The sequence below is a fragment of the Camponotus vicinus genome, unplaced genomic scaffold, assembly GCF_025532165.1.
Source record: "Camponotus vicinus isolate PSW18456_S1 unplaced genomic scaffold, iyCamVici1.0 SCAF_6, whole genome shotgun sequence".
NCBI classification, from domain to species: domain Eukaryota; kingdom Metazoa; phylum Arthropoda; class Insecta; order Hymenoptera; family Formicidae; genus Camponotus; species Camponotus vicinus.
In genome coordinates this window covers 14201032-14228041 of record NW_028141978.1, presented here as the reverse complement: position 1 = coordinate 14228041, position 27010 = coordinate 14201032, and the positions used below count along the sequence as shown (strand labels likewise).

At 31.9% G+C, this 27010-nt stretch overlaps 2 protein-coding genes across 4 annotated transcripts in view; both read left to right on the top strand.

Moving 5' to 3' along the window:
- Positions 1–1573: 1573 nt before the first annotated feature.
- On the top strand, positions 1574–14280 carry LOC145972746 (tyrosine-protein phosphatase non-receptor type 5). 3 transcript variants are annotated; one of them, XM_083101634.1, is made up of 8 exons: positions 1574–1789; positions 9898–10090; positions 10210–10387; positions 10563–10781; positions 10866–11276; positions 11352–11647; positions 11978–12187; positions 12263–14279. In XM_083101634.1, the coding sequence occupies exons 2-8, from the start codon at positions 10068–10070 to the stop codon at positions 12372–12374; spliced, it is 1449 nt and encodes a 482-aa protein (XP_082957760.1). In that variant the 5' UTR covers positions 1574–1789; positions 9898–10067; the 3' UTR covers positions 12375–14279. The 3 variants fall into 3 exon arrangements, with proteins under 3 accessions (XP_082957760.1, XP_082957758.1, XP_082957761.1); XM_083101632.1 differs by lacking the exon at positions 1574–1789 and adding an exon at positions 8706–8969 and having other exon boundaries at positions 12263–14280; XM_083101635.1 differs by lacking the exon at positions 1574–1789 and adding an exon at positions 9022–9241.
- Positions 14281–19795: 5515 nt separating this feature from the next.
- The window catches only part of LOC145972833 (myelin regulatory factor), a 38093-nt gene continuing 30878 nt past the window's right edge, over positions 19796–27010 (top strand). The window contains exon 1 of the mRNA XM_083101822.1: positions 19796–20288. Within this exon, the coding sequence (XP_082957948.1) occupies positions 20246–20288 (43 nt within the window). The 5' untranslated portion in view covers positions 19796–20245. The remainder of the gene's footprint in view (positions 20289–27010) is intronic.

Sequence of the window (27010 nt, the reverse complement as noted above, 5' to 3'; positions counted from 1 at the left end):
TATATATTAAATATAGAATATACATTTTATATTCTATATATTTTCTAATATATAGAATATATAACTATTTAATGATATAATACACGCTTTATACACACACACACACACACACACACACACACACACACACATTATATTATATATATAAAAAAATAGATTTTTTATTTTAATTTAATTTTCTTCCAATATGATATAATAATTTTAAAAGCAAATAAATTATATTCAACTTAATTCTCAATAAAATGTGCAATAAAAAGAATAGAAAAAACGTCGAAAGTCTCTATTACTAAAATTTTGAACTCTGACGATTTAATTTTTAATTAAGATAAAATAAAATAAATATTAAAAAAAATTAATGTAATATACAAATATATTTTATATTTAATACAATAATTTTTATTAATAATATTATTTTAAAAAATAAATTTTATTGCACACAAATCAAAATGATTATTTATTATATTTTTCACAAATTTATATTAAACACGTTTTTAAAAAAATTATACTTCAAATATTTATTTAATAATGTAATATTTAAAACATGTTTTAAGCAACTATTTTTTAAAAATATCTAAACACTGTTATAATGAATATATCGTTAGAGATCGCGAAAAAAAGCCACTTTTCTCTTTTGTTTGTGTTAGCTTTTTCGAAAACATTACATTAATTTCGCTAGTTAAGTGTAAAAAGATGGAAGATTGACAAAAGAGAGGGAAAGGGGAGGAAAGCATAAAAGTTTGTTGCGTGGGTATCGATTGGGGACGCTGTTCGCCGACGAGACTAACCTACATTCTATCTCCTTTCTTCACCCTTCCCGAACGATAAAGGCCGATTTGTCCCCCTCTCTAATCCCCTCTACCTCCCCAACCCTCTTCCTCCCCTCCTTCCTCTCCCTACACCCTCTTGTCGACCTCGAAGTTCTCATTCAACATTCTCCCCCTCTTTCCGTTCTTACCAATCCTTACACTTTGTTTTCTGTTTCTCTTTGCTGTCTCTCTTTTCTTTAAACAAGAACTTATTAAAATGTTAAAAAAGAGACATATTAAGGATTAGGATATTTTTTTCTCGTTATCAAAGTCGCGAGAAGATTCACACATTTTCGAGGTACATTAGCAACTAATGCTCTGAAATGTAAAATATTAAATTCCATTAAGACATTTCTAATATTTCTATTTTCACAAACAATCATCTCGTTTATTGAATAATTTTGTACTCTCGATAATTCGGAGATCCAACGCGCCGGATGCTCAACAGTTTTCTAGAAAACATAAAAAAGCCTCTGACTATATAAATTATGTAAGAGGGGGATGAAATTATTTTTACATTTATTTTATACAGTCAAATTATTGTTGTATTTATTACTTATATCGGTCGAAGATAAAAGCTCTTTCTCGATGACATGTCGCGGTACGGCTATGCACAAGGGCGATATAAAGCGAGGCTACCTGAGGAAGGGTGGGTCGGTCGGCTCGTATCCGTGTCACGAATGCGCGCGTCTGCTGCATGCACCCCCGTCTCCATCCCCTGCCGCCCCTTCGCGGCCGTGCGCGAAAGAGGTGAATGCAGTCGACTGTCATTTTGCAATCCGTTCAGACGCCATTCAGATGCGTCCAACGCGTGTCCGTATCGACGCAGCCGCGCGATTCATCTACAGAGCCATGTTCTTGTCATCCACCCCGGTGTCGACGTGCGCTGGGTGATGCCAGTGATCGCGACGATCTTAACGACACGTGACAAGAACATTCTGAGAGAGCAGGGAAAGGATCGTCTCCGTTCTCGTCTCGACAAGGTATACGCGACCGAGAAAGATGCGAACGGATATGTTCGGTATTACTTATATTATCCCGATACAGACTGGCAGGATATACAGGGTGTCTACGCTTAAATCTTGTAAAAATATTCCTTGAAAATTCTCTGATTTTCCAGGAATATTTTTGTCCAAAATTTCGAGTAAAGAGAATAATTTAGAGATTCTTTGATGCGACATTCTAAAATAAATTTTTTTATTTATGCATGCCTTTTCTTTCATATTGAAAGAAAGAGACAGAGCTACTTAAGTTTCAAGTGCTAGATTTGTAAATATGCTGGAAAAAATTTTGAATAACTTTGTAGGTAAATATTTTTCACTCGCATAATATTTTCGTTTCTTTATCGCTAAAAATTACAGAATAGTTAAGGAATATGTACCTATTGCGTATTCAATATTTTATTGAGATATTAAATATATATAAACAGAGATAAATATATATTTATAATATTTATATTATATTTTAATATTTTAATATTTATTTTTATATTTTAAAGGCATAAATCACACTTGGTTTTTAATATGAGAGCAAAATTATTAATTAAAAGAGAGAATTTTTTGAAAAATTTCTTGAATCCCAATAAAATTCTATAAAAATTCCTGAGAATTCTAGGTTTTCTATGTTTTTTCCAAAAAGTAGATACCCTGTATATTCAAAAATTATTTATACATGTATAGAGTTTCATTCATATATAAAATATGTGTAGTTCCATTCACGTATGTATGTATGTATGTATGTATAAAACATACTGTCAATATATAAATGGAACGCAAGCTTTATTGTTTAAAACATCTATTATCTAGTATAAAAAAATCTTGTATAAAAAGTCATATTATATCGAAGATTAATTTTTTGGTAAATCATCAAATGATTCGTATATCAAGAATAAAAGCGATAGTAATTTCTATATTTTCTATGCGATATAAATTTGAAATTAATTTCAATTATACGGAGTTTATTAGAATTTATTTAATTAGTTTAGTAAATAGAATTAAATGGATTTAAATAAGAGATTGAATAATTTACCGATTATACTGATTTGATCATTTACAATCATTAAGAGAGCACAGTTTTCCTCAATATTTTCCCTTGAACAATCTTCAATTCAACTATATAATTATAGAGTAATAAGCTTAATTCTAAGCTTAATTTCTCGTGACATAAAAGGGCTAAAATCTAAAAATCAATTCGACAGAGAGAAATAAAGAATTTATAATTTTTACATATATAATTACTCGTGACTAAAATATGTAACATATATTCAAACATAAAAACTTTTCATTAATAATATATGTATATAATATATCGAATAATGAGTATATTTTCTTCAATTATTCATCACTTTATTATATCGTTGAAATATATCGATACTTATTGATACGATAATAAAAAAACTTATTTTCAAGACATCTTATATGATCATAAAAAAAAATGAAAGAGGAGAACAACATGCACACATAAATAAAAGAGAGAATAAAAGAGAGGGAGAAAGAAGAAGAGATAAAGGGAAAAGAACAGAGAGAGTTGAAAGAGAATATTCGTACAGGCTTTTTTATCGTTTTGAAATACGTTACCGGTGAGGTTGGATGTTGCTTGAATATTTTTAGAAAATATTTTTACGTCATACAAAAAGAATCGCACATACAAGAGTGAGTTTCAAAGTAATTTAGTATTTTTTTCTTTGATCCTTTTTTCGTTTTAGTTTTACCATAAAATAGACAGAAATATTTAAATCTTTTAAATGGTTCGATTAAATTTTTTGACAAGTTAAATGACATGTTTTTTTTATCTTCAAAAGACAAGTTCATTTATCCACGTTATTTTTGACATTAGTGTGAAATTAAGACATTTGCACAATCGAACATTTCCGACAAGCTGCTTATTGATTTTTCAACTACTACACAATGATTACCGTTTGCCATTGTCGCGTATTATAACCGCTGTTAAAATAAATAATAATATAAGAATGAATTTTGTGTTAAAAAAAATGTATAAGATAGAAAGAATATTAATCGTCTGAGAAAATGTTAAAAATCTTTTTGTCACTTTATCTATATATAATTTCATTACGAAAATGTCACAAAATAGCGTGGAAACATGTGTAATAGAAAGAGAGATATATAAAAGAAAAATGCAAATAGCGTGATTTGTAGCGAAATGAATGTGATGTTTAAGCGACCGTGAACGGCAAATATGTATATCCGGTTTCATGAATCATCGGTATATTCTTGAGAACTACGTAAAATGTCTACGAGGATATTCAGAGTGTCGTAGCTTTTGTACGCTTCAGATCATTCGACGAAATCGATGTCAATTACATTAATTTTGAATCTTACGTTGTAATGAAAATACACTCGTCCCTCGATTCACCCGAGTTTTTTTACACACGGTAAATATTTGTACGTGGATTTTTTATACGCGGTTTTCATTCATGCGGTCTCATTTTACGCGGTTATTTTTCATTGAAGTAGTACTGGTAGTAGTAATATTTTCCGAGCGACAGTGACTTTGTGCCCATTAAAAAGAGAAAGTTGATTGCATAAGATTACAGTACAGCGACAACGAAAAGAATATATTTTGGTTTTTCTGGATTTTCATTAGCATTTTTTGTGGAAATAAGTGAAATAAATATTTTTATGATTTATATTGGCCTATTTCTTTAGTACTTGTGGACTCTTTTTACGCAGTTTTTTTCCATGTAAAAAGAACGCATAGAACGGATAATCCGCGTAAATTGAGGGGCGGATGTAAATTTATTTTTGATAATAAAAAGCGAAAAAAGTACGATCTTTTTTTATCCTGGGAAAAAATCCATATATGTGTGTGATCACACAAACAAATATAAATATATATAATTTTATGTAAAATGTGTTCATATATGTTTTCTTTTTTTTTTATATAATCTCTGTCAATACATACAGAAAAAATAATTATAGCAAAATAATTTTTATACAATTATTTTAGAAAAAATAAAATTTGAAGAAATGAGAAAAAATTATCCATATATAATGTATAAATTCGTATATAATTATGTGCAACTGTTTCTCATCTCTTCAAATTTTACTTTAAAAAAAAAACATAATGTGAAAAAATTATTCTATTTTTCAATTATTCTTCTTATAATTTTTCTCACTTCTTCAAATTTTATTTTTTCTGAAATTAAGGTATAAAAATTATTTTTCTAATTATTTTTTTAATTATTCTTTTGATTATTTTTTCTGTATGTATTGACAGAGATTATATAAAAAAAAAGAAAACATATATGAACATATTTTACATAAAATTATATATATTTATATTTGTTTGTGTGATCACACATATATATGGATTTTTTCCCAGGATAAAAAAAGATCGTAGTTTTCTCGCTTTTTATTATCAAAAATAAATTTACACCCGTCCCTCAATTTACGCGGATTATCCGTTCTACGCATTCTTTTTTACATGGAAAAAAACTGCGTAAAAAGAGTCCACAAGTACTAGAGAAATAGGCCAATATAAATCATAAAAATATTTATTTCACTTATTTCCACAAAAAATGCTAATAAAAATTTAGAAAAACCCAAATAAATTCTATTCGTTGTCGGTGTTTGTACTGTAATCTGAAACAATCAATTTTCTTTTCTTAATTGGCACTATTTTTATCGCTCGAAATAAACCATTTTTCGAGCTTTTAAGAAAAAATTCACTATCTTTTTGGAAGAATAAAAGATGTACAAAATTTTGCTTCAATGTATTAATGCGAGAATACATTATTTTATAATATATTTTATTTTATAGTAATTCCTCTCTCTGTTTCTCTCTATCTATCTATCTATCTATCTATTTCTTTCAAAATTATTAATATTTCAAAGAATCACGAGAAAATTTGTCAGATCTTGTAAAATCACATGTAACATATAATATTATTCATTTAATCTTTTAACGCGATTATTAATCTTTGAAACTAATGGTTATTTAAAGAAAAATTAAAAAACAAAATTGCACATACATTACATACACATATATGAAGAGAAAGAGAATGAGTTTTTTTTTTTTAGAGAAATAAGAACATCTTATATAAGCAATATAACTTATTCTGTATTATAATATAGACAATATATTTTATTCTGTAGGTAAATGAAAATATATTTCTGAAACTTTTAAAAAAATACAGAAAAAAATCATGCTTATCTTTTAATAAATATATAATTATATAAAAATAAAATCTGAAATATCTAAATATATTTTTTTAGAAATTTATAATCTTATATATATATCTTATATATATCCCCAAGGTTTGTTGAAGTATTTCTGAAACACCCTATATATATGCATGGACAAATTGACACAATTTATGTTATTTGTTATCAAGAGAACACAATATAAAAAAAATAGCTAAAATATATAGCAACTTTATAAGCTACAATTTTAAAAGTAAAACAGTTATAATTTCGATTAAAAAAAAGAAATGATCAAATTCTCAAATCTCTAATTTTTAAATTTCAAAAACACACAGCTCTAGCCTAGAACAAAATTATACATGTTTTACATAAAGTGTTAAATGTATTAAAAAAAAATGTAATTATTCGTTATAAATTTATATATTTTTTTAAACAACTGTTTTCTTTATACTAATTGATTATTCTGTGCATAAAAGGTCGAGGTAATAATAATATCGAGGTAAGATAATTTAACAATGAATATTTTACGAGATATTTCATTTGTTGCATGTAAAATTATATAAGATTAAAGTATATAAAATATCTCGTAAATAAACTATTCAATTTTTGGCCATCCTATATATCCGCTTATAACGCCAAATATTGCGAGGAAACAATTTATATAAAAAAGGACGACATTTCTATATAATAAAATTGAAAATACGCTCACATGAGCTTGAAAAATGATCTTACCTGAGATTGAAAATTACCAACTTTTTTCTCTCTCAAAATCCTTTTATAAAATCCTTTTATCTGACATACTTTTAGAACGATCTCAAGTTTCGAAGAAAACATTTGACAACACTACACTGAAATGTTTTGTATCAGCAAACAAAATTTTGTTACTGACGCAAAAACTAATTGTTGGTATGCGACCAATTAAACCTTTGGTTTCTACGCCGATTTTAATTCGTTGAATTCATTTATTTAATAATACACAACTGTTTTATATGATGTACAAAGATTTTGAAAGTGAAAAATAGAATATTTTGTTACCGAAACAAAACAATTACGTAAGAATAATATAGCCAAAAAAACTTTTTTGTTAACGTAAAATAAATAATTTCTTCGGAAAGCCCCAATGTTTTAATAAAGTTTCAACTTTTCTATCCATAAAGAAGAAATTGTGAGAGAAAGTTAGAGAAAGAAACTTTCTCTAACCGAAAAATTGAACGGTCACTTCAAATGTCTATCACTTTATTGTCTATTAATTATTTTACTGTGTCTTTGCACTTGCTTTTTTCACTTAGTATCTAGAACAAACCACTAATATATTTTCTCGTTTTATACATATCAAACAAACTAATATTGATGAGAACGAACAGAGTGATTGCAGAGAAAATCACGCAGTACAAAACTGATAGACGTGATATGCGTAATGTACTCGCTGCGTATTGTCCTTTCTTCTGTGCATGTCGTTCACGTTATTGTGCGTGGCCCACACGAGAGCCCTCTGCCGAATCAAAGCTCTGTACAAAATATTTAGTAATACTGACCAACTTTAAATATTTATTAAAAAATTGTTTGTTTCGATACTAAATTGTTTGTTCCGAACTCGATATCATATATCGTTCCATACTACATTTAACAAAACCATTTTTTACTACAGTAGATTATTTTGTTCTAATAAATACTAAAAGAAAATTTATTTTGTAACTACGATCAAATCATATTACTACTCACAAAATGTGAGTAACGAAATAATATCGTTTTATTAATTCAAGAAATTTACCAAATTTTGTTTAGACAAAAAATTATTACACTTTCCTATCTATACAAAATTTTCTTATTAAAAACAGCTATTTGTGAGTAATTTTATTTTTTTGCTACCATTACTATAACTTTTTTCTCAGTGTATGCCAAACACTTTGTATATTATCTATACGTGTTTACAGTGGCGGATTTACCAAACTTGCCGCTCTACGCATTCGAAATTTTGCCGCCCCTCAAACTTGGCTTTAAACCAATTTTAATTATCAACTACAAATTTCTAAAGTTTCAAACAATCCACCGAAATCCATTTTCCGCATTATATGTTTTGTGCGGGTCCTTAAGGAAGAATAATTTCGCCGCCTCCGAAAATTGCCGCCCCCAAAAATCTGCCGCCCTACGCTTCAACGTGGTTGGCGTATTGGTAAAATAAACACGCCACTGCGTGTTTACGAAATAAAAAAAAATCTTGACCTAACACGTTTCCTCGAACGATTATAATTTTAAAGCTAACCTAGAAAGATTGAAAAATGAATCATGCCGCGTTATCGCAAGACGGGAAGGCGCTTTAATTCGCTCGGCGTGACGAGCAATGACGGCAATGACGCCAATTCAAACGAGAAATCCGAGACAATGACTTCTTACCTCCTTCCATTATATCTCGATGACACGTATACGGTATTACGCGCAGAGAATTCATTGTGTTACCGGGGGAACAAATAATTCTCGCCGCGTCCCCATCGATATATAAAACGCGAAATGTCGATCCCCGCGATTGACGCCGTCGCATTAATCGCACGTGCTGCGCTTTCATTCACGCCGACTCTCTCCTCCCTCCCCTCCGCCCCTCCCCCTCGCCGCTATTGAATAGCGCGCGTCGCGCGCGCGCCGCGATTGGCCGGCGACGCCACCGCGATCCTGATTGGTCGCGCGCTTACTCCCGCGTACTACGCGCGACAGAGTGGAAGCGAGCGCGGTGCCGGTTGCCAACAGTATGAATAGAACCGAAGCTCGGGTCAAGGCGTGCGAGGAGCGAGAAGCGAGACGCCGCGAACGTCTCTTGAGGTCTTGAGGCCAGGCCAGGCAGTTCTCCCGAGGAGTTTGCGCCGCGAGCGTCGCATTCGATTTCGATTCTATCGCAATATGGCCGTCTCGTGCACGCGGTCGCTGCTGTCGACTCGCCAGGCTGCTCGTGGATCGCACATCAATCATACGGTGCTCGCGATATTGGCGTATATGCTGTTGACGAGAGGTATCGATCAAACAAGCACGATAGTATAATCCTCTTCCCCCTCCCTCCCTCGCGCGCGCGCCTACACATGATACGCGCGCACACACACACGCTCGCGCGTATCCGCTGTTCTGTTGTTGCAACACTCGAAAACAGGATGCGGATTTATTTATGACGTTCCGACTTGGAGATATGTAGTGTTATTTAGGATGTGCGTGTCGTACATATGTGTACTACTCACGACTGACAATCTGTCTCGAGTCTTCCTGTGTCCTCGTTTTCTAATATTCTATGTAAATTCACCTGTATCCGTGTTTTCTTCCGGTCTCATTCATAAAATTTAACTTCCCAGCAAACACCAAATAACATTTATATAATTGTTGTAATTTCCCATTCAATAATATAACTGTTACATGTTATATTACTGTTACATAACATGTAACAGTTATATTATTGAGTAGGAAGTTACAACTAACAGTTATATAATTGTTATTTGGTGTTTGCTGGGTTATTTATTAAACAACTATCCCATAAATTATCCCATACAGCACAGAATATTGCAGCAATATTATTAATATTGCTGTAACATTGCAGCAACATTGCATATTGCCGCAATATTACTGCAATGTTTTGTGCTGTATGGGATAAAATAAGATATATATGCCCCATACAGCACAGACCATTGTTGTTACATTGCAGCAACATTGCAATATTGCTGCAATGTAACAACAATAGTCCGTGCTGCATGGGATAATTTATGCAATTTTTTTCTTCAGATGATAGACTTGAAAATATCTATATGTCAATCTCTTTGTCATTTCGCTTAACATTACAGGAATATATCTTATATATGATTGGAAAAAAATTTTGCAAATAATATTTACAATAATACTTTTAGGGTATGTTGAAAAATTTCGAATATATAATGCATTTTTAATTTTCATTACAGATGGTACGAGTATTTCCTTGAGTCATCATTATGCAAATCATATAAATTATTACGATGCAACAATCAATAATAGCGGTAATATAAATCCTATAGAGAAATTTTATTTGATCAGTGAACAGAAGTGGCATAAGGATACAGTAGTGCCAATTTCCTTGCCATTTATAAAGGGAATGCCTGCGAGGTCTCATCACAGGTGATTCATCACAGAATACTCCAATGTATCAAAGATAATTTTATTCAGTTAATATGAAATATATATTAAGATATATATTTTTATTTTATTCTCTTTATCTGAAAGTATTTTAAATACAGGATCCGACAGTCCATGACTGGACTGGATGATGCTGGAATGGATCTCCAAGTGGCTCAACTCAGCAGTCAGACAGACAAGGGGGTACATTCCAGGACTTCTCTATCATGGCTAGATTGGCAACTGCCTTTCTTTGTGACGCTTTTTGTCATCACTGGCACTATTCTTTTTACATTTCTAGTAAGCGCATATTTATTATACATATTTCCTAGTGTAGTCTGTAAAGAAACGAATATATAGAGATCTTTTTTCTCTTTCAAGAATAAATAATTATTTTAAAAGCTTATAAAAATGTATGAAACATATTTGCAATTTGCATTATTATAGTCATATAACAATAAACACTTTTTAATAGATCTTGTTATGGCTGCGGAAACAAATGTCGCGTGAAAAAGATACTGAAGATGGCGATCAGCAGGATTTAGTAGAGGAAGGTGCTATTTGCCAGTCGGACAAGTATAGTAAAGACACAAAAGGATCTGTGGAAGCTAAATGGGTTCATGAAGTATTTGCAAAGCAATCTACATCCACTCATTCGGTACAACCAGTTGTTCAAACGTCAGGTTTACCAGAGGTAAGAGAAATCTATTAATGTATAATTTAAATATCTATCAAATTATTGCAATAGGAATACTCTTATATCCTTTTACATTAACAGGTGATGTCCGTCGCGACACCTGAACGTAGACCAGAAGCGATACGTATAAAAGCGAAAGGTCTGTTGGAACGACGTGGATCGAGCACAAGTTTAACCATAGAATTAGCAACAGCTCCTGAAAGTCCGCCACATATGGTTACTCCTACTCGAGAATGTACGGCGGAAGAATATCTGCTAAGCGCAGGAAATGTATTATCGAGAACTCAACTGAAGAAAGTCGTTACTGATCCAGCAACATTGTACAAAGAATTTTGGGAGGTGCCATTAAATCTCCCGGAGAAAGTAGATGTTTGCGGCTCAGGAGTAAAGAATCGATACTGCTCCGTTTTGCCCAATCCGCAATCGAGAGTGATTCTACCAGGTTCCTCCGACGATCCTCTTACTGGCTACATAAACGCCAACTACATTCGTGTATGTAACGTAATGTAATTATATATATATAAGATTGATTGCGCGAAAGAATACAATAGATCGAACAAATTATAGGGATATGACGGCGAAGACGGTAGATATATCGCGACACAGGGACCATTAGCTCACACGATAGCGGATTTCTGGAGAATGATTTGGGCAGAAAAAGTTCCTGTAATTGTCATGATAACTAGATTGCATGAAGCATCTAAAGCCAAGTGTGACGCATATTTTCCCTTCGACGTGAACAGCCGTATACAAGCTGGACCTTTCACCGTTATCGTCAACTATATTGATGTGAAGAACGGATATACCATTAGAACTATAGAAATCAGGCATGAAGGAGAAAGGAGACATTTGCAGCATTATTGGTACAATTATTATTTCCTTTCCAATATTCTAGTTTTCGCTTGAATCCTTGTAATTTCTCAATCTTTATCTTTCGAACGAGCCTCAGGCTTATCTTCATATTTATTTGATAGCTGACCTGTAGTTTATTACTCGCCTAACCCATCCGGTATGATTATAGAACAGTTATTGGAAGATAAATCTACATTTATATATTAATAGTAATTGATCAGACGATATTTAAGCGAAAACTATTGTGATTATTGTAATGGGAACTGAAGAGAGAAAGAGAGACCTCTATAACTTGTCGTTGAATTTTATGCATATATTAAAATCTGAAATATATCAATTAGGTACGATTCATGGCCGGATCATGCCGTACCTCAAACTGCAGACGCACTTGTTAGCATGGCTGCGGAAGTAAACTCTTTACCGGGGCCAGCAGTCGTTCACTGCAGCGCGGGTATAGGACGAACCGGCTGTTTTATAGCGTTAGCGATAGGAATGATTCAACTCATGAGAGATGGAAATGTCGACATATTGGGTATCCTATGTCAAATGAGGTAAGACAATAAAAGCTTTATATACATGAAACATTTTTGAATTTCACAAATACACTAGTATTTTTAATATTTTAGATGCGACAGGGGAGGAATGGTGCAAACAGCTGAACAGTATGAATTTCTTCATAGAGCACTTTATCTTTTTGAGCAGACGTTAGACAGTAAACCGTCGACCTCGAGCGATTGAATGAATATTATTCTATAATATTCTTTTCCTTTTCTTTTTTTCCTTGAAAGAGGACTTATTTTTGCCTATAAGAATACTTCGAGCAGATATACATACATAGATGTGTGTGCATGTGTACTGCAAAACCGTTAATTCCTAATGAATCTTAACGGTCAATCTGTGAACCAGCTCTCCCATCTTTATCTCGATATTCAAACGAGTTGAAACTCGTTTAACAAGCTGCCATTTACTACTGCCATGACAAATCGTTGACAATTAATATCAATCGCAAAGCTCAAGAAGAAAAAAAGGAGTGCATTTCTTTAAGCAGTGCTTCTCTTGAAACTGAGGTATTACAAATAGCTTAATATGAAGAAAGAATACTTATGTTTATGGAGTGACGAGCACGATATGAATCGCGCGGTGCATACGCTTAAATCAAGATCAGATTATTTTATATATATATAAGTTATATGAAGTGTTATAGAAATATAAAATCTTGAGACATACGACGGCGATAATACATTCGCAATTCGTATTATAAAATTTGTATTTAAAGATCAGTTACTCGGGATCTATAATTTTCTATACATTCCTCGTATAATTGTAAAATAGCTAATATAAGTCCTAATTAACTTTTAAACGCGCAAAAATGTATAGAGAGAAACGTTTTTGTGGCTATAGCAAATTATACTAATATATGATTCTTCATTATAGCACCGCAACAAAATAGATATATATGAAAAAAATTTACTAAACTGTTCCAACGTATAAGAGCTAAAGTTAATCATAATAATTACAATACTTTGATGGAATTATAGTTAAATCATAACACATGAATAGCAGTGAAAATATTATAATTACTAATTTATGGGACCCAAATCAATTAGATATCGTCCTATTTCTAGTTCCTATTTGATTTTAAATGTCTTTTTCTGATTTTTACTTTTGTTTAATTCTCATTGACTAAGACTGAACAAGGGTAGTACAATACAATAATAATAGAAAAGAAAAAGAAAATTGATCTTGATTAAAAGATCTGAATAAATATGTATGTGCATAATTTTTTATCATTAAATTAATTTATAATATGTACAATTATTATATTAAATAGGTGTTAATTTTTAGTTAAATACAAATTAAATCTATCATCTATGTCTAATCTATACAAGAAATGAATTATTATGAACATTTAAAAATGGAATATAGCATATTTCATAGTTCTTATATAAATTACATTCATTTTTTGAACAATTTGGAATCATTTTTTTTTTCTCTTTGTAAATGTTAGCTACCAATAATTTTTAAATAATTAATAGTTGAAAATATAAGAGTCTTCTCATAAATTAAACTTTAGAAATATATTACAAATAGATAACAAAATCAAATTCTTCAATTAACTTCAAAATTTTATATTTTCAAGACTTGAAGGCTTACAATTAATGTTAAAGATATATAATATTAGAGATTAAAAATGAAATATAGACATATAATATTATGGATTAAAAGAATTACGAAAAATGGATAAAACTTTCCTTGGTATTTTTATTATTTAACTTTTCAAATTGGCCGAAGAATCAGCCTAAGCAATCAGATTTTGATTGAGATCTTGTTAATATGCATGACACTATATGTACATAATATATTTGCTCTTATATATAATAATTTAATTTATATTCATCTTTGTCAAATTGATACTTATTTAATATAATAATTGTTTAGGTTACAAATTGATTTGATAATGAAAAATCTTTAGCAGTTAAAAACAAATTTTCATTCCAAAAGAGTATATTATATATATATATATAAGTATTTATAATATAATTCTTATTCTCTTGCACTTTATGTAAAAAGGTGTATTTATTTTTATTTTATAATAATTAATATATATAAAAATGGAATGTTACAATCAGTTGATAGTTATCGAAAATGTTAATGTATTTTTGAAAGTGTAAATATTTGTTATTTACACTTCTAAAATATTATACTTTGATAAAATTATTAGTTGATATTTTAATTTAAAGCTTATATATATATATATATATATATATATATATATATATACATATATTATATATTATATATATATATATCAATTACATATTTTATTTAAGTATGCGATGTGAATTGGATCATGTCACTATGAATTTGGATTATCACCGCGAATTTACATGACAATAAACGATTATTGCACCATTAATATTTTTTATTAGTTGAAAGCATTTGATTCGGTTGCTAATATATTTTATGCTATTTATTAATAGAATAATAATCTTACACACAAAACACACATACACAAAATTCTCTCAGTAGTATCAACTCGAGTTATATTTAAAATCCATGATGTATATTACGCATGCATTTGCAAGATCTTAATGATTATAATGACTAGTTCTCTTCTTATATAGTCAAATTTTAACCATTTCTCGATTTATCTTCGATAAACTCAATCTATCAGTTAAACAGAATAAGATGTATTTGGCTTTTGTGTGTACAAAAAAGTATAGAACACTTTTGTATGTGTACTGCAAAGAAAGTAAAGCCCTTTAATATTCTAAGTAATTCACATCTAGTAATGAGCGTTCGGATCTCTTTTTCGAAAATTTTCCAATAATTCGAACATATATAAAAATTCAAATTGCTTTGAACATTATTTGGAAAGAAAAATTTTTGAAAGTCTTGAAAATTTATTTCGAAAATGTTGAAAATCTTGAATACTGGAAAATCTTTTTTTTTTTGTATATATGTATATTTATATGATATTTAAATGTACTCAATATATATATCTGAAATGTATAAAATGAAGAAGCAATTACCATTTACATTTATATAAAATACCAAGTGGATTGCAACAATAATATGTCATAATGAAAAAAATATATTTTGTTAATATTTACATGCAAAAACAATATCTTATTTATATTATTGAATCTATATATTTCTCTTATTAGTAATTGGATATTAATTTTCCTTATTAATAATTAGTAATATTAAAGATTTGTTTTATAGAAAAATTTCTTACATTGTTAATTTTGACACGTATATAGAAAGAAAAAGAAAGATAACATTTACTCTCAATATTCCATATTCTAAAGTATATTCTTTAGTTTTTATTTATATAAAAGTTTTGCTATGATATAAATTTATAAAACATTAATTCAATTATATATAAATAGATAATTATTTATAAAATATCTTTCCCAATTGAATAAAACATTTATCAAACACATTTGACTATCTCTTGGATAAAAATTTGAATTTTTACATTACATTTAATACTAATATTGTAATAATAGTGTTGATTTCTAAGGCTTTCAGAACTTTCAAATTTCTAAGACTTTTAAATTTTTAAGAATTTCTTGCTTTAGAGTAATATACGAAATGATTCGAAATTTTCTCGATATTTGAAGTGATTCGATGTATCTGAATCCATTACTAATTATATCGCTTGTTATTCATCCAAATTACTGATACAATGCAAAAACATATGTGTATGTATACTTATATATATGCGCATAAGTATACAGATATATATGTGTATGTGTATATATTAATGTGTACATAGATTGTACAGAAAGAAAGGTATATTTAAGAGAATATGTATTTGTGTAAGACAAAAAAATATATATTTATGAATGCGCAAAGCCGCAAGTGACTTAGCATAGATGTATAAATAAGTGATGGTAATAACAATAACAATAATAACAATGATAAATAACAACAATAACACAACAATAATTTAGTAACCCCTTGGTGTTCAATTGTACTTATGTGATGTAATAAATGTTTATAGTATCCATGAACATGTATCAAATATTTGATAGCAAAGAATGGAGGAGAAGGGGGAGCAAAACACACACATACACACATACATGTCTTTGTAATTTTTCTAATTTTAATAACTTTATTTCTATAAGAAAGCATGCATATCAAGAATAACGTGTATATAATATTTTTTTTAAATTGTGACAGAGGAGGAGAAGAGAAAGAGAGAAATTGCAATTTATCCTAACTTTTAGTTATTTAGCTACGAATGCTATCCAGAATTGAAAACTTTCCACAATAAGAACAAATAAAAAATTTCAAGTAATTAAATTGATATTTTTCGCTGTTAATTTACGATATCGGCATTTTATATTATCTAATACGGGGATAGAAGAAATTTGAATGGTACAGCAATTGTATGATATTCTTAGAGATTTTTAGAGATTTAAAAAACATAATTTTACATATTCGAGCATTATTTGAAAATACAAAATATCTATTATTACTTCGAAATAATACATTCAGAGTAAATTGTATAGGAAATATAATTTTCTCCTTTTTTTGAAATATTATTCTTTCGTATTTTCTGAAATTCTGATAACCGTTCCATTCGAGTTTTCGTGTTTCTCGCGCGCGATTGTTCGAACAAGACAAATCTTAATCACGTGATCAGCTGTTTGCTTTGTCACATTAAAAGACGCTAGACTTATATTTATCTGCGGGCATGTAAAAAACGCGCTGCAGTAGAATCATTTAATTCTGATAACGTCGAAATCAAGCTCGCTTACTATTCTGAAATTTCAATTCTATTCTAACGATAAAATAGAAATGTCATTGCATGTTCCATCTTTCATTCACCTTCTCGCTTTACGCATGATCATACGGTCACGTGGCAAATGCTCATGTGGGAGAAGGACGCGAGAGGGGGGAATTTCAATCTACAATGGAACAGCTGGTCCAGAATAGCATGTCATTCAGGATAGCGAAGAATACAGAATAACGGGATTTTACTCTAGTTAGGGACGTTGAAGATCCCGCCAGTTCAGAGGCATTCGATGAATCGCATTTTAAATGCAAAATGGGTAAATGTCGCAATTTTATCGATTTAAGTAAAACGTATATTGTATGAACACTCATTGTATACGTATGATAAACAAATAAAAGAATTGTTCTTTCAAAGATATATAAACTTTGTTATAAGTCAATACTGGGCTTAATAAATATCGCATAAAATACATAGTCGCATTAAAATATTAAATAGATTAATTACCAAATATAAATAATTTTTTTAAAGTTAATAGAAAGGGAAGGAAATATTTACAGACAATATATGTATATTTATTGTAAAATTCTCTCTCTGATGAGATATTAATTAATTAATTTTTTATTGCTGTATTAAATATATATGTTTTATCTAACTTGATCATTTCAAATATCTGCTTATTATTGATATTATAAAAAAAATACAATATAATATCAACGTAATTTTTGCATCAACAAAAAGGATGACTTTAATATATTCAAATTCTAGGGATAATTTCCAGGATGAGAAACGTTCTGTGTATTACTATCTAATAATTGATATTTAATTGTACATAATTATTTATTATATATATATATATGAATTATTTATTCGTATATTATATATTTATTAATTATATAATATTCAATTACATAAAATTTCATAAATATATATGTGTATTATTTAGACTTATTAAATTTTCGTTTTTCTATATATATCTATTCAAGTGTAATCTACAAGGCCCTTTTATCTCGTCATTTTATTTCAAATCTCGTCTCAATAATTTTATTCTAATGACACCTTGGGCGCAGAATGCATGAAAATATCATTCCTCCCCTCCTCTCTCTCGCATTGACAATTATCTCTGTCTGTCACTCGCTTCTTTGTTCTACGCATTGTCATGTGACCATGCAACATAGCAAATGTGTAGCCGAGGAGAAGACAAGAGAAAAGAAACTTTCAGTTTACAGAGAGAGAGAGTCAATTATTTCAGAATAAAGGAAAATTTTCCGGTATAAAGCAAAATTTGCCACACAAATAAAACCCTCTATTCTTAATATTCTCCCGTATGTTCAACACCTTCTCCGACGTTATATCCCATACAGCACAGACAATCGTTACATTGCAGCAACATTGCAATATTTTGGGTTGCCCACTACTTTACACATGTAATAAAAATGTCAATTATTAAGTGTCATTAATTATTTAAGTGTTATTAATTATTTACTCGTATATCATTATGTTCATCAATTAATGTTCAATTGTACATAAATTTGCAAATAGATTTATTATATTTATCACAAAATTTTTCTCAAAAGCTTTCCGTCTCAAATTCAAATTTAATAATAATAAATAATTTATACAAGACTATCCCCTTCTGTTCTGTCATCGAAGTACCTCTTTAATTAAACGCAAGTTTCCATTGAACGTAAGCAAAAATTAGGATAACGTCCCATACAGCACAGAAGCTTGCATCAACATTGCTGCAATGTTACAACATTGCACATAGCAGTGTAATGCTGCAGAAATATTGCAGAGACATTATTTTGTAATATTACTTTGGCAATGTTGCAGCAACATTTTAACATAGCGAAAATGTATAACATGTGTTTCTTTACTTGCCGCTATGTGGCGACACCAAACTTAACTAACTCGTATTTGAATTTTCATCTAAAGTGGATATAAGGCCTACAAAGGACTAATGTAGTAATTATATTTTTTGTCTTGTGTCAGTTAAATTTCTGATAAACTGACTTGATTTATTTAATATTCTGAATCCTAATAAGGGATCTAGATTATTAAACAAATAATTTGTTTAATAATCTAGATCCCTCGTTGGGATTCAGAATATTAAACGGATTTTTCTTCATTGAATCGGTAAATGGGAAATAATTCATTTATTGCACGTATTAAAATGTTCTGGTACCGAGTGTATGTAAAATAATTGTATGTATATTATTGAGATAAATATTTAATAAGACATATTTGATAAAAAACACTAATAGATATTTTTTTTCAAAGGCGGTAAATGTTTTTTTTTTCCTATCTTTCTTAAACATTTCTTTATATTTTCAAAGTTTATTTATTAAATTTAAAACGGTCTGGATTTGCAATAGCAAAACGCGTTTTAATATTGCAAATACGTTGCACCGTAACATTACTACAATCTTACATTGTAATATTTCTGAGGGCGGACATTTCAACGTTGCTGCAAGCTTGCAGTAATGTTGCAGAAACATTTCGCAATTTCTATGCAATATTACAATGTTTCAATGTTAGGTCTATGCAACGTTTTTGCAATCTTTCGGTGCTGTATGGGGTGTCAACAATGCAACTGCAATAAGAGTTTTTTGTTTTATAATCACGCCGATAACAATCCATACAGCAATATTACTGCAATGTTACAACAATATTAATAATATTGCTGCAACCCATATAGCACAGAATATTGCAGCAATATTATTAATATTGTTATAACATTGCAATATTGCTGCAATTTTCTGTGCTGTATGGGAATTAATAAGCTCAACTTGGAAAGGTACCAACGCGCTCGGGGTCCCGCGACAAGTAGACACGGCCTTGCTCGCGTACGTACACACACACGCGGGATCCGCGTGCATGTACGTGTGCGCGTTGCATTACGTCTCTCGCGCGCGAGGCTCGGATTTTAGTCCGTGACACGGTATTACCGCGACTCGAGCGACTCGCGGAACAGTTCGCCGACTGACAGGACCGCGACTGGCAACATCCCGTGGCTGTTGCTCGCGTCGTCGCGAACGGAAAAGCGGAACGCGCTGAAACGATCGCTGGCGCGAAATGCTTGTGCTCGCCGTGTATCGATATGCGTAGTCGGTAGTTGATCCCGCTCGTGTCCGACCGGATTGGTAGTGAGAGCGAGCGAGAGAGAGAGAGAGAGAGAAAGAAAGAAAGAAAGAAAGAGAGAAAAGGAGCGAGGTCTCGCGCAGGACTTTTGGGTTCGCGATTCGCTCTGGCTATGTGGGACATCGCGACGGAGCGAGTCCTCGTCGCGGCCGGAACGTCGCGGAATGGGGCCCGTTGATCGGGTCCGCAGCAACGGGCTTCGACGACCATCCACGGCGGAGGTATGGACGTGGACGGGGACGAGCAGACCCTCCAGGCGATTCTCGGTGAGTTTCCTGCGCGTCTTTTCCTCCTTACGCGGCCGATCGTCGTAAATCTCGAACGTCGTCTCTCCTCTTTCTTTATTGCTTCTTTCCTGCGTGACTCGAGACGACCTTCCCCGTACAGCACAGACCATTGTTGTTACATTGCAGCAATATTGCTGCAGTGTAACAACAATGGTCTGTACTGTACGGGTCTACTACGCTGTCGTGTCTTTAATAACGGTACCGCGCATTTTCTGAGTCGTGATTCGTGGACGGTTAAGCGCGGATCGCGAACGAGCTAACATGGTGACAGCTTACGCGGAATGTCGCGCGAATTTGACATCGACACCGTTATCGTGCAGCTCGGCTACGCTCTTCCTCGGCCACGCGTAAGCGCGTACATTGACCTTAAACGCGCACCGGATGCGTCTTCATCCTTCAACGTGGTTACAGTTAAGAGGAGCAACCGAACGATGCGTCGTTGGTCCAACGATGCCTGGAATCGAAAGCGATGGAATACGATTCGTGGAATTGGCAGCACGTGAAACGTGGTGGGGCCGGAAGCAACGCGGTCTAAGGACTCGATTGCCGCTGGCGAGGTTCCTATTCCGTTTTGCTTTTTGCGTCACTTCTCGTTTAGAGAGAGAACGAGGAGAGCCGGTTTTGCACAGCCTAGGTAGCAAGCATACGTCATTTTGACGTTCCAAACTGGTCATTTTTGGTCATATGTCGCCAAAATGACTGATTTATTACACGACTTTATATTGACGTCTTGATATAACATTATTTTGACATTATATTTCAGTCATGAATTGACGATTATTTTATTATTAATACGATTAGTTAGTACATCCTATAAAAAAATCTTTTACAATTTTTTATACAACATGACTTTCGCGATCAGACTTTAACAATTTTTCTTTCGACGCATGCGTTTATCTGTGCACGACTCATTTTGCTTAACCACTCAAGTGTTCATTAAATTAGTGCCCTGTGAAAATATTAGCTATATCAATCGAGTGTAATTAAAGTGCCAAAAAATATACACATTTTTTAATAATACAGTTGATTGGCAAAATATAAAACGCAGCAACGGAAGATGTTTGTTGAAATTTTATATGATATAAAGTAAGTTTATTTATGTTTAAATAAAATAATAATAACAAATATAAAACCTGTGACCTATTTTCTTACCATATTTGTGTCTCCCAGCGTTTTCAAATAAAGCAATTTAATCGATCCGAGATTCCTCTGAAGAATAGAATGGCTGTAATTGTTCAATGATGCTCCCGAATCGGTTAATCTGCTTTATTCGACAATGCTATTAAATACATTATGCTAAGAAAAAGACGTCAAAATATGGTACATGTCATAACGTCAAGAATCTGTGACATTAGACCGTCACTTTTACGTCATAAAAACGTCAGCTCGTGATGTCAAGAATAGTCAGTGTATGATCAATTTAAAACGTCAAAATGACGTGTGCTTCCTACCTGGATGTAATTGTTCAATAATGCTCTCGAATCGGTTAATCTGCTTTATTCGACAACGCTATTAAATACATTATTATGCTAAGAAAAAGGCGTCAAAATATGTACATTTTACGACGTCAAAATGCGGTACAGGTCATGACGTCAAAAATCTGTGACATTAGACCGTCACTTTTACGTCATAAAAACGTCAACTCGTGACGTCAAGAATAGTCAGTGAATGACCAATTTGAAACGTCAAAATGACGTGTGCTTGCTACCTGGGAGATCATTCAGTCGATTTTGAGTTTTTCTTTCTTCTATATTTATCAATAGAACGCAGTTGTCAACCGAACACGTGTTTCTTGTTGCTCGGTGAATTCGTCCGAGATTGAACATTTTTTAAGCGAAATAATGAGAATCCTCTGCCTCCATATTTCAAACTTCCAATTTTTTTACTTACAATTTTGTCGAATAATTGAAAAAAAAGAATCTTACGGACCACAAGTCGACAATAATTTCACTCAAAGCATAATTTGAAGAATCAATTAGGATGTGCATGAGTAGTAGATTGCTGTATGAGGATTAAAGGAGGAAAATCGTACCGCTTATCCTACTTTGTCCTTGACTGCGGTTCCCCCACCCCCTCTACTCGTGGAAAAATCACCTTCGCGTTACTTGTTACGCACTTCTTAGTTTAATGCCTCGCGTCGATTTTCTCCGCACCCTCGAAAGCATCGAATATGTCTCTCTGTCCAATAATTGCGCGATTACAGCTCGCAAAACTTCGGACATCCTTCGAGTCGATACATCTCGGTCCTTCGCAGATATTTGTATTTTCTTCGTGTGCACTCACGATTTACCGCGTGTTCTACGCCGAGTGCATTCACCTGTAACGAGTCCAGCGTGGCATTCTTTATGTAGGTCGGAGGTTGTAACGCGCGTAACGTCTCTCTCTTCTCTCTGGATGGATGTATCTCCGTCTCGTTTAGTGGTATAATCTTTGAAACGGAGCTTTGTCATCGCGTCAAGTTTTTTCGACGGCGATTTAAAAAAAAGAAACCCTAAAAAAATCGGAGCTTATGAATGAATTTAATTCAATTATACGGAAATTAATAAAGATGGGATTATTATTATGTTTAATTTTTTAATCGCAACAAAGGAAACCTCTTATATAATACTTGTTGCAAAATTAGATGAGAATTTTCAAGACTTAGAAAGTGTTTTTTTCTGAAATGTCAGGGACTGCATTAGTCATATAAGGCTCAATCTTTATGGTAGTAATTATGAGATACTTTTCCAGCCGCGTTGCATATAAATTTTTTGTCTCTTCTTTTTTTTCTCCCGCGCACTGTCAGCATTCAAATGCTGTTTTCCAGCCTATTCGTCAACTATTCCACTGTTCTTTCTACTACTGCTGGCTGCTGTTGCGAACCGATAGTGAAAGTCGCGTGGTGAATGTGCTTTTCCGTTTATTTGGAATTAATGGCTTGATAATTCACAGTACAACCTATACCAAGACGGGCAATGTATCGTTACTATGCATTCACTTTTTGAGAATGTCCACCTGTCTATCCTAGAAAGAATATTTTTTTTCTCGACCACGCTCCTGTCATTCTTTCAGGAGTCACATCTGTCTTTTGTGTCTTTAATCTGCCTACTTTTCAAATAGAATGCAATTAATAAGAACGCGTCATTTAGTGAATCATCCACTTCAGTTACTTTGTACAACTGAGAAAATCAGTTGGTAATGTAACATTCATATGTACTGCGCGCTTGCTTTTACATATATGTGACAGAACGTATCGTGAAAGATGCGACTTGCATAATGATTAAACACGAATAAAAAGATGGAATGTGACCTAATTTTATTTCCACGTTTCAAGTTATTTATTTATTCCAGCCGATAATATGATGAAACACCATCATACAGTAATAAATATTTAATTCTTCTTTACATTCTCACTGCTTTATACATTAATATTAAGTAAATTTCACAATTGTGAGGAAAATCGGGGAAAGGAAGTGTACGTGTATAATCTTTTTATTTTATTGTATTTATTCAAATATTTTATACACTCAAATTTTGTAAGAAAATCCCTGATCTTTCAAGTATTTTTGTTTAAAATTCCAGATGAAGGGAATATTTTTTAAAGATCTTTTAATGCAATTTTCTAAAATAAATTTTAATATAATTTTGCTTGTCTGACTGTTTGCAATATGAAAGCAAAATTATGAAAGAGAGAATTTAAAAAAATTTTTTAAAATTTAAAATTTAAAAAAATTTTCAATTCCATGAGAATTCCAGGATTCTATCGTATTTTTCCAGAAAAGGCATCCAGGTTATTTATTGGAGTAGCTTTTCTCCTGTGAAAGAGAGATTAGAGTAATGAATGTAATACTGCTGAATTTCACATTCATCCGATTCGTTTATAAATAGTGTAGCAAGTGGTTCATAAGTTGTGTAGTTTATTACACTCGATATAATAATAGCAGTCATAAATTGTAATAAACGCTGTGTGTTATCGGGAGAATCAATTTACTACTTATGTACTTGGGCAAGTCGAAAATTCTCGCAATACCTATTTGCTCCGAAAGCTCTACTGCAATTACGATTATTTATTAGTGACTTATCTTTTTTTTTTTTAATTAATCGAAACTTGACCCTTGTGTCCTTCGCATTTCCTCGCTTCGAAGTTTAATCGAATTGCCTGCGAATTATTTTTATACGCGATTATTTTACTGATTGTATCGATGAGATTCGTCCGAAGGAGGGGGAGGGGGAGGAGGGGGGGCGATCTCGCCGGGTTCCCTTCCATCGATCGCGACCTAAAATTTATTTTCGACCACGACGAACGTTTGCGACGAACTTAAATAAAACGATAATGAAAGCCGAGTTCGATCGCCGCGAGCTTAACGGCAATAGTTGAAGCACGCGGATGAATTATGGGATTTCGTCGCGCATAGCATGGCCGTTTAGGATGCCGCGCAAGCCAGAGGACGACCTGTGCCACCCACGAAAGCACATTGGTCGATGAAAAGCTGCGCGGGTCCGCCTTTCGCGAAAAGCTCGGGCATGCGCGCTCTTCTCGCAACGTCGTGTGGAGGAGAGTAGAGTTTATTGTTACTATAGCAAGTGTGTATTGTTACCTTTTTACACGCAACACGTATATAAAACTCCGTATTTAAAATGTCGTACGATGAGTAATGTCTTCTTTCTGAAAGATTGTCGCTTATTTCATGCATCAACTCTTAATTTGACAAGTTTTCTTCTTTTTCTTTTCGAGAAAATTTAAGAAAAAAATTTCTATACATCGAATCTTTTGTTCTCTACAATGTTTTTGAAGAGTAAAATTAAGGGGATCCCTCAAGCGTACAAACGCTACAAAGCGAAAACTCTATACAGTATGAGATTTTATATTGAGAAAGAAAATAAGTATAAAATTACATTTTTATTTATCGACTTCTTAAATCAATATGGTGTCAGAGCTGTCAATTTGTACAAATATTAGCTTCTTATAAAAGTTTTATAGCTTTTTTACCGACAAAAACACCGTAATTTTCGGAAGTGTGCCATTTTTTATTGCCTGTATAGAATTAAAAATCCTTCTCCAGAATTGAAGCATACACGCAAACGGACACGTGAAAACTCTATACAGTATGAGATTTTATATTGAGAAAGAAAATAAGTATAAAATTACATTTTTATTTATCGACTTCTTAAATCAATATGGTGTCAGAGCTGTCAATTTGTACAAATATTAGCTTCTTATAAAAGTTTTATAGCTTTTATGCATAAAACAGTAGCTTTCACGATTGTGTACTGCACTGTAGAACATTGTTGAACTATAAAAACTGAATTTAATTGCCTAATTAATAAATGGCATTCTTCCGAAAATTTCAGTCCGAATGTACCTGAAATATCGGTAAAGTAGAGTGGAAAAAGCAGTGCATCTTCTTTATAAATAACGTGATAGAGAGAGATACGGGATGAGGATTAGATGAGGGCGCTGTAGTCGTGTAAGAGTTCGCTGTTCAAAGGATTTGAGGGATCCCCTATGTGGAATTATATTTTATATAAATTTTAATTTATATAAAATAAATTAGTAATTAATAAATTTTAATTTATATAAAATAAATTAGTAATTAATAATAAAATACGAGAGAGAAAATCTATGTACCTTGTAAGATTTGAAATGTTCATATAAGATTTAAAAATACTCAATATTAAATATACAGACACTATTTTAGTATACATATTTCTAATTTATAATATTCCTTATTTTTAATTATTATGTAACAACACAAATTATAATTACATTATAGACTTTTGTTTACTAATTATAGAACATACAAAATTATGTCAGGCTTTTAAATTTTTATGAGAAAAAATATTGTGTGCGTTTATATATATAATGGAGGCATCGTAAACATATTGTGAATCTCGTAAACATAGACACGTGTCTGAGACATAATGGGGCGATTTGTTTAATCGATGGTAAGTCTCTTTGATTCTGGTAGGCGTCACGATCAACGATCACTCGCATATATTTTCTTGTTCAAGTATCACGAAATGAATAAAATACACGTGATGGAAAGTGCATGTGTAATAGCCCTATTATCATTAATATTTTTGTTTGAATTTATAATATTATTAATGTAACACACATCTTGAATATCTTAGTATTTGCAGTGCAATAAATTTTGCTACAAAGCCTTTTTCCATTTGAACAAGTTTTCGCAATTATGGTTGATATGCAATAATTATAATTATTGCTGATGTAGTTTTTGCAATGCTGTTATCAAAAGCGAAAGTTGAAAGTTTTACCAAGCATGTTTTTGTAGCACTTGACGAAAAAAATTAGTGGTACTTGTAATAAATTTCTTGAGATTCCTTTTCTAACATGCGTAAATTAAACGGAGCTTTATAATTAAAAGTTTTCTCTCTCTAATCAACAATGTTGTTTTGGATTTTCTTCATCCGGAGGAGATTAGATACACAACTAAATTATCAAATTAATTAATCATTTAGAACTCAAATAAGATTTACATAACACGTTATCGTAAAACCGCTAAATTTATAAAGTCACTAAGTGTCTATTAATTATTAAATAGAGCCGTGACTCGATCTATTACAAGTTTGAATGGCAATAATGTTTCCATTTGCAGCAAATAATGGTCCTAGCTATACGCGCAGATAAACGCGTCATCGCGGACTTTAACTGCACTAGCTGCTCTAGATTTTCATGGGAGATTGTTTATAATGCAAGAGAG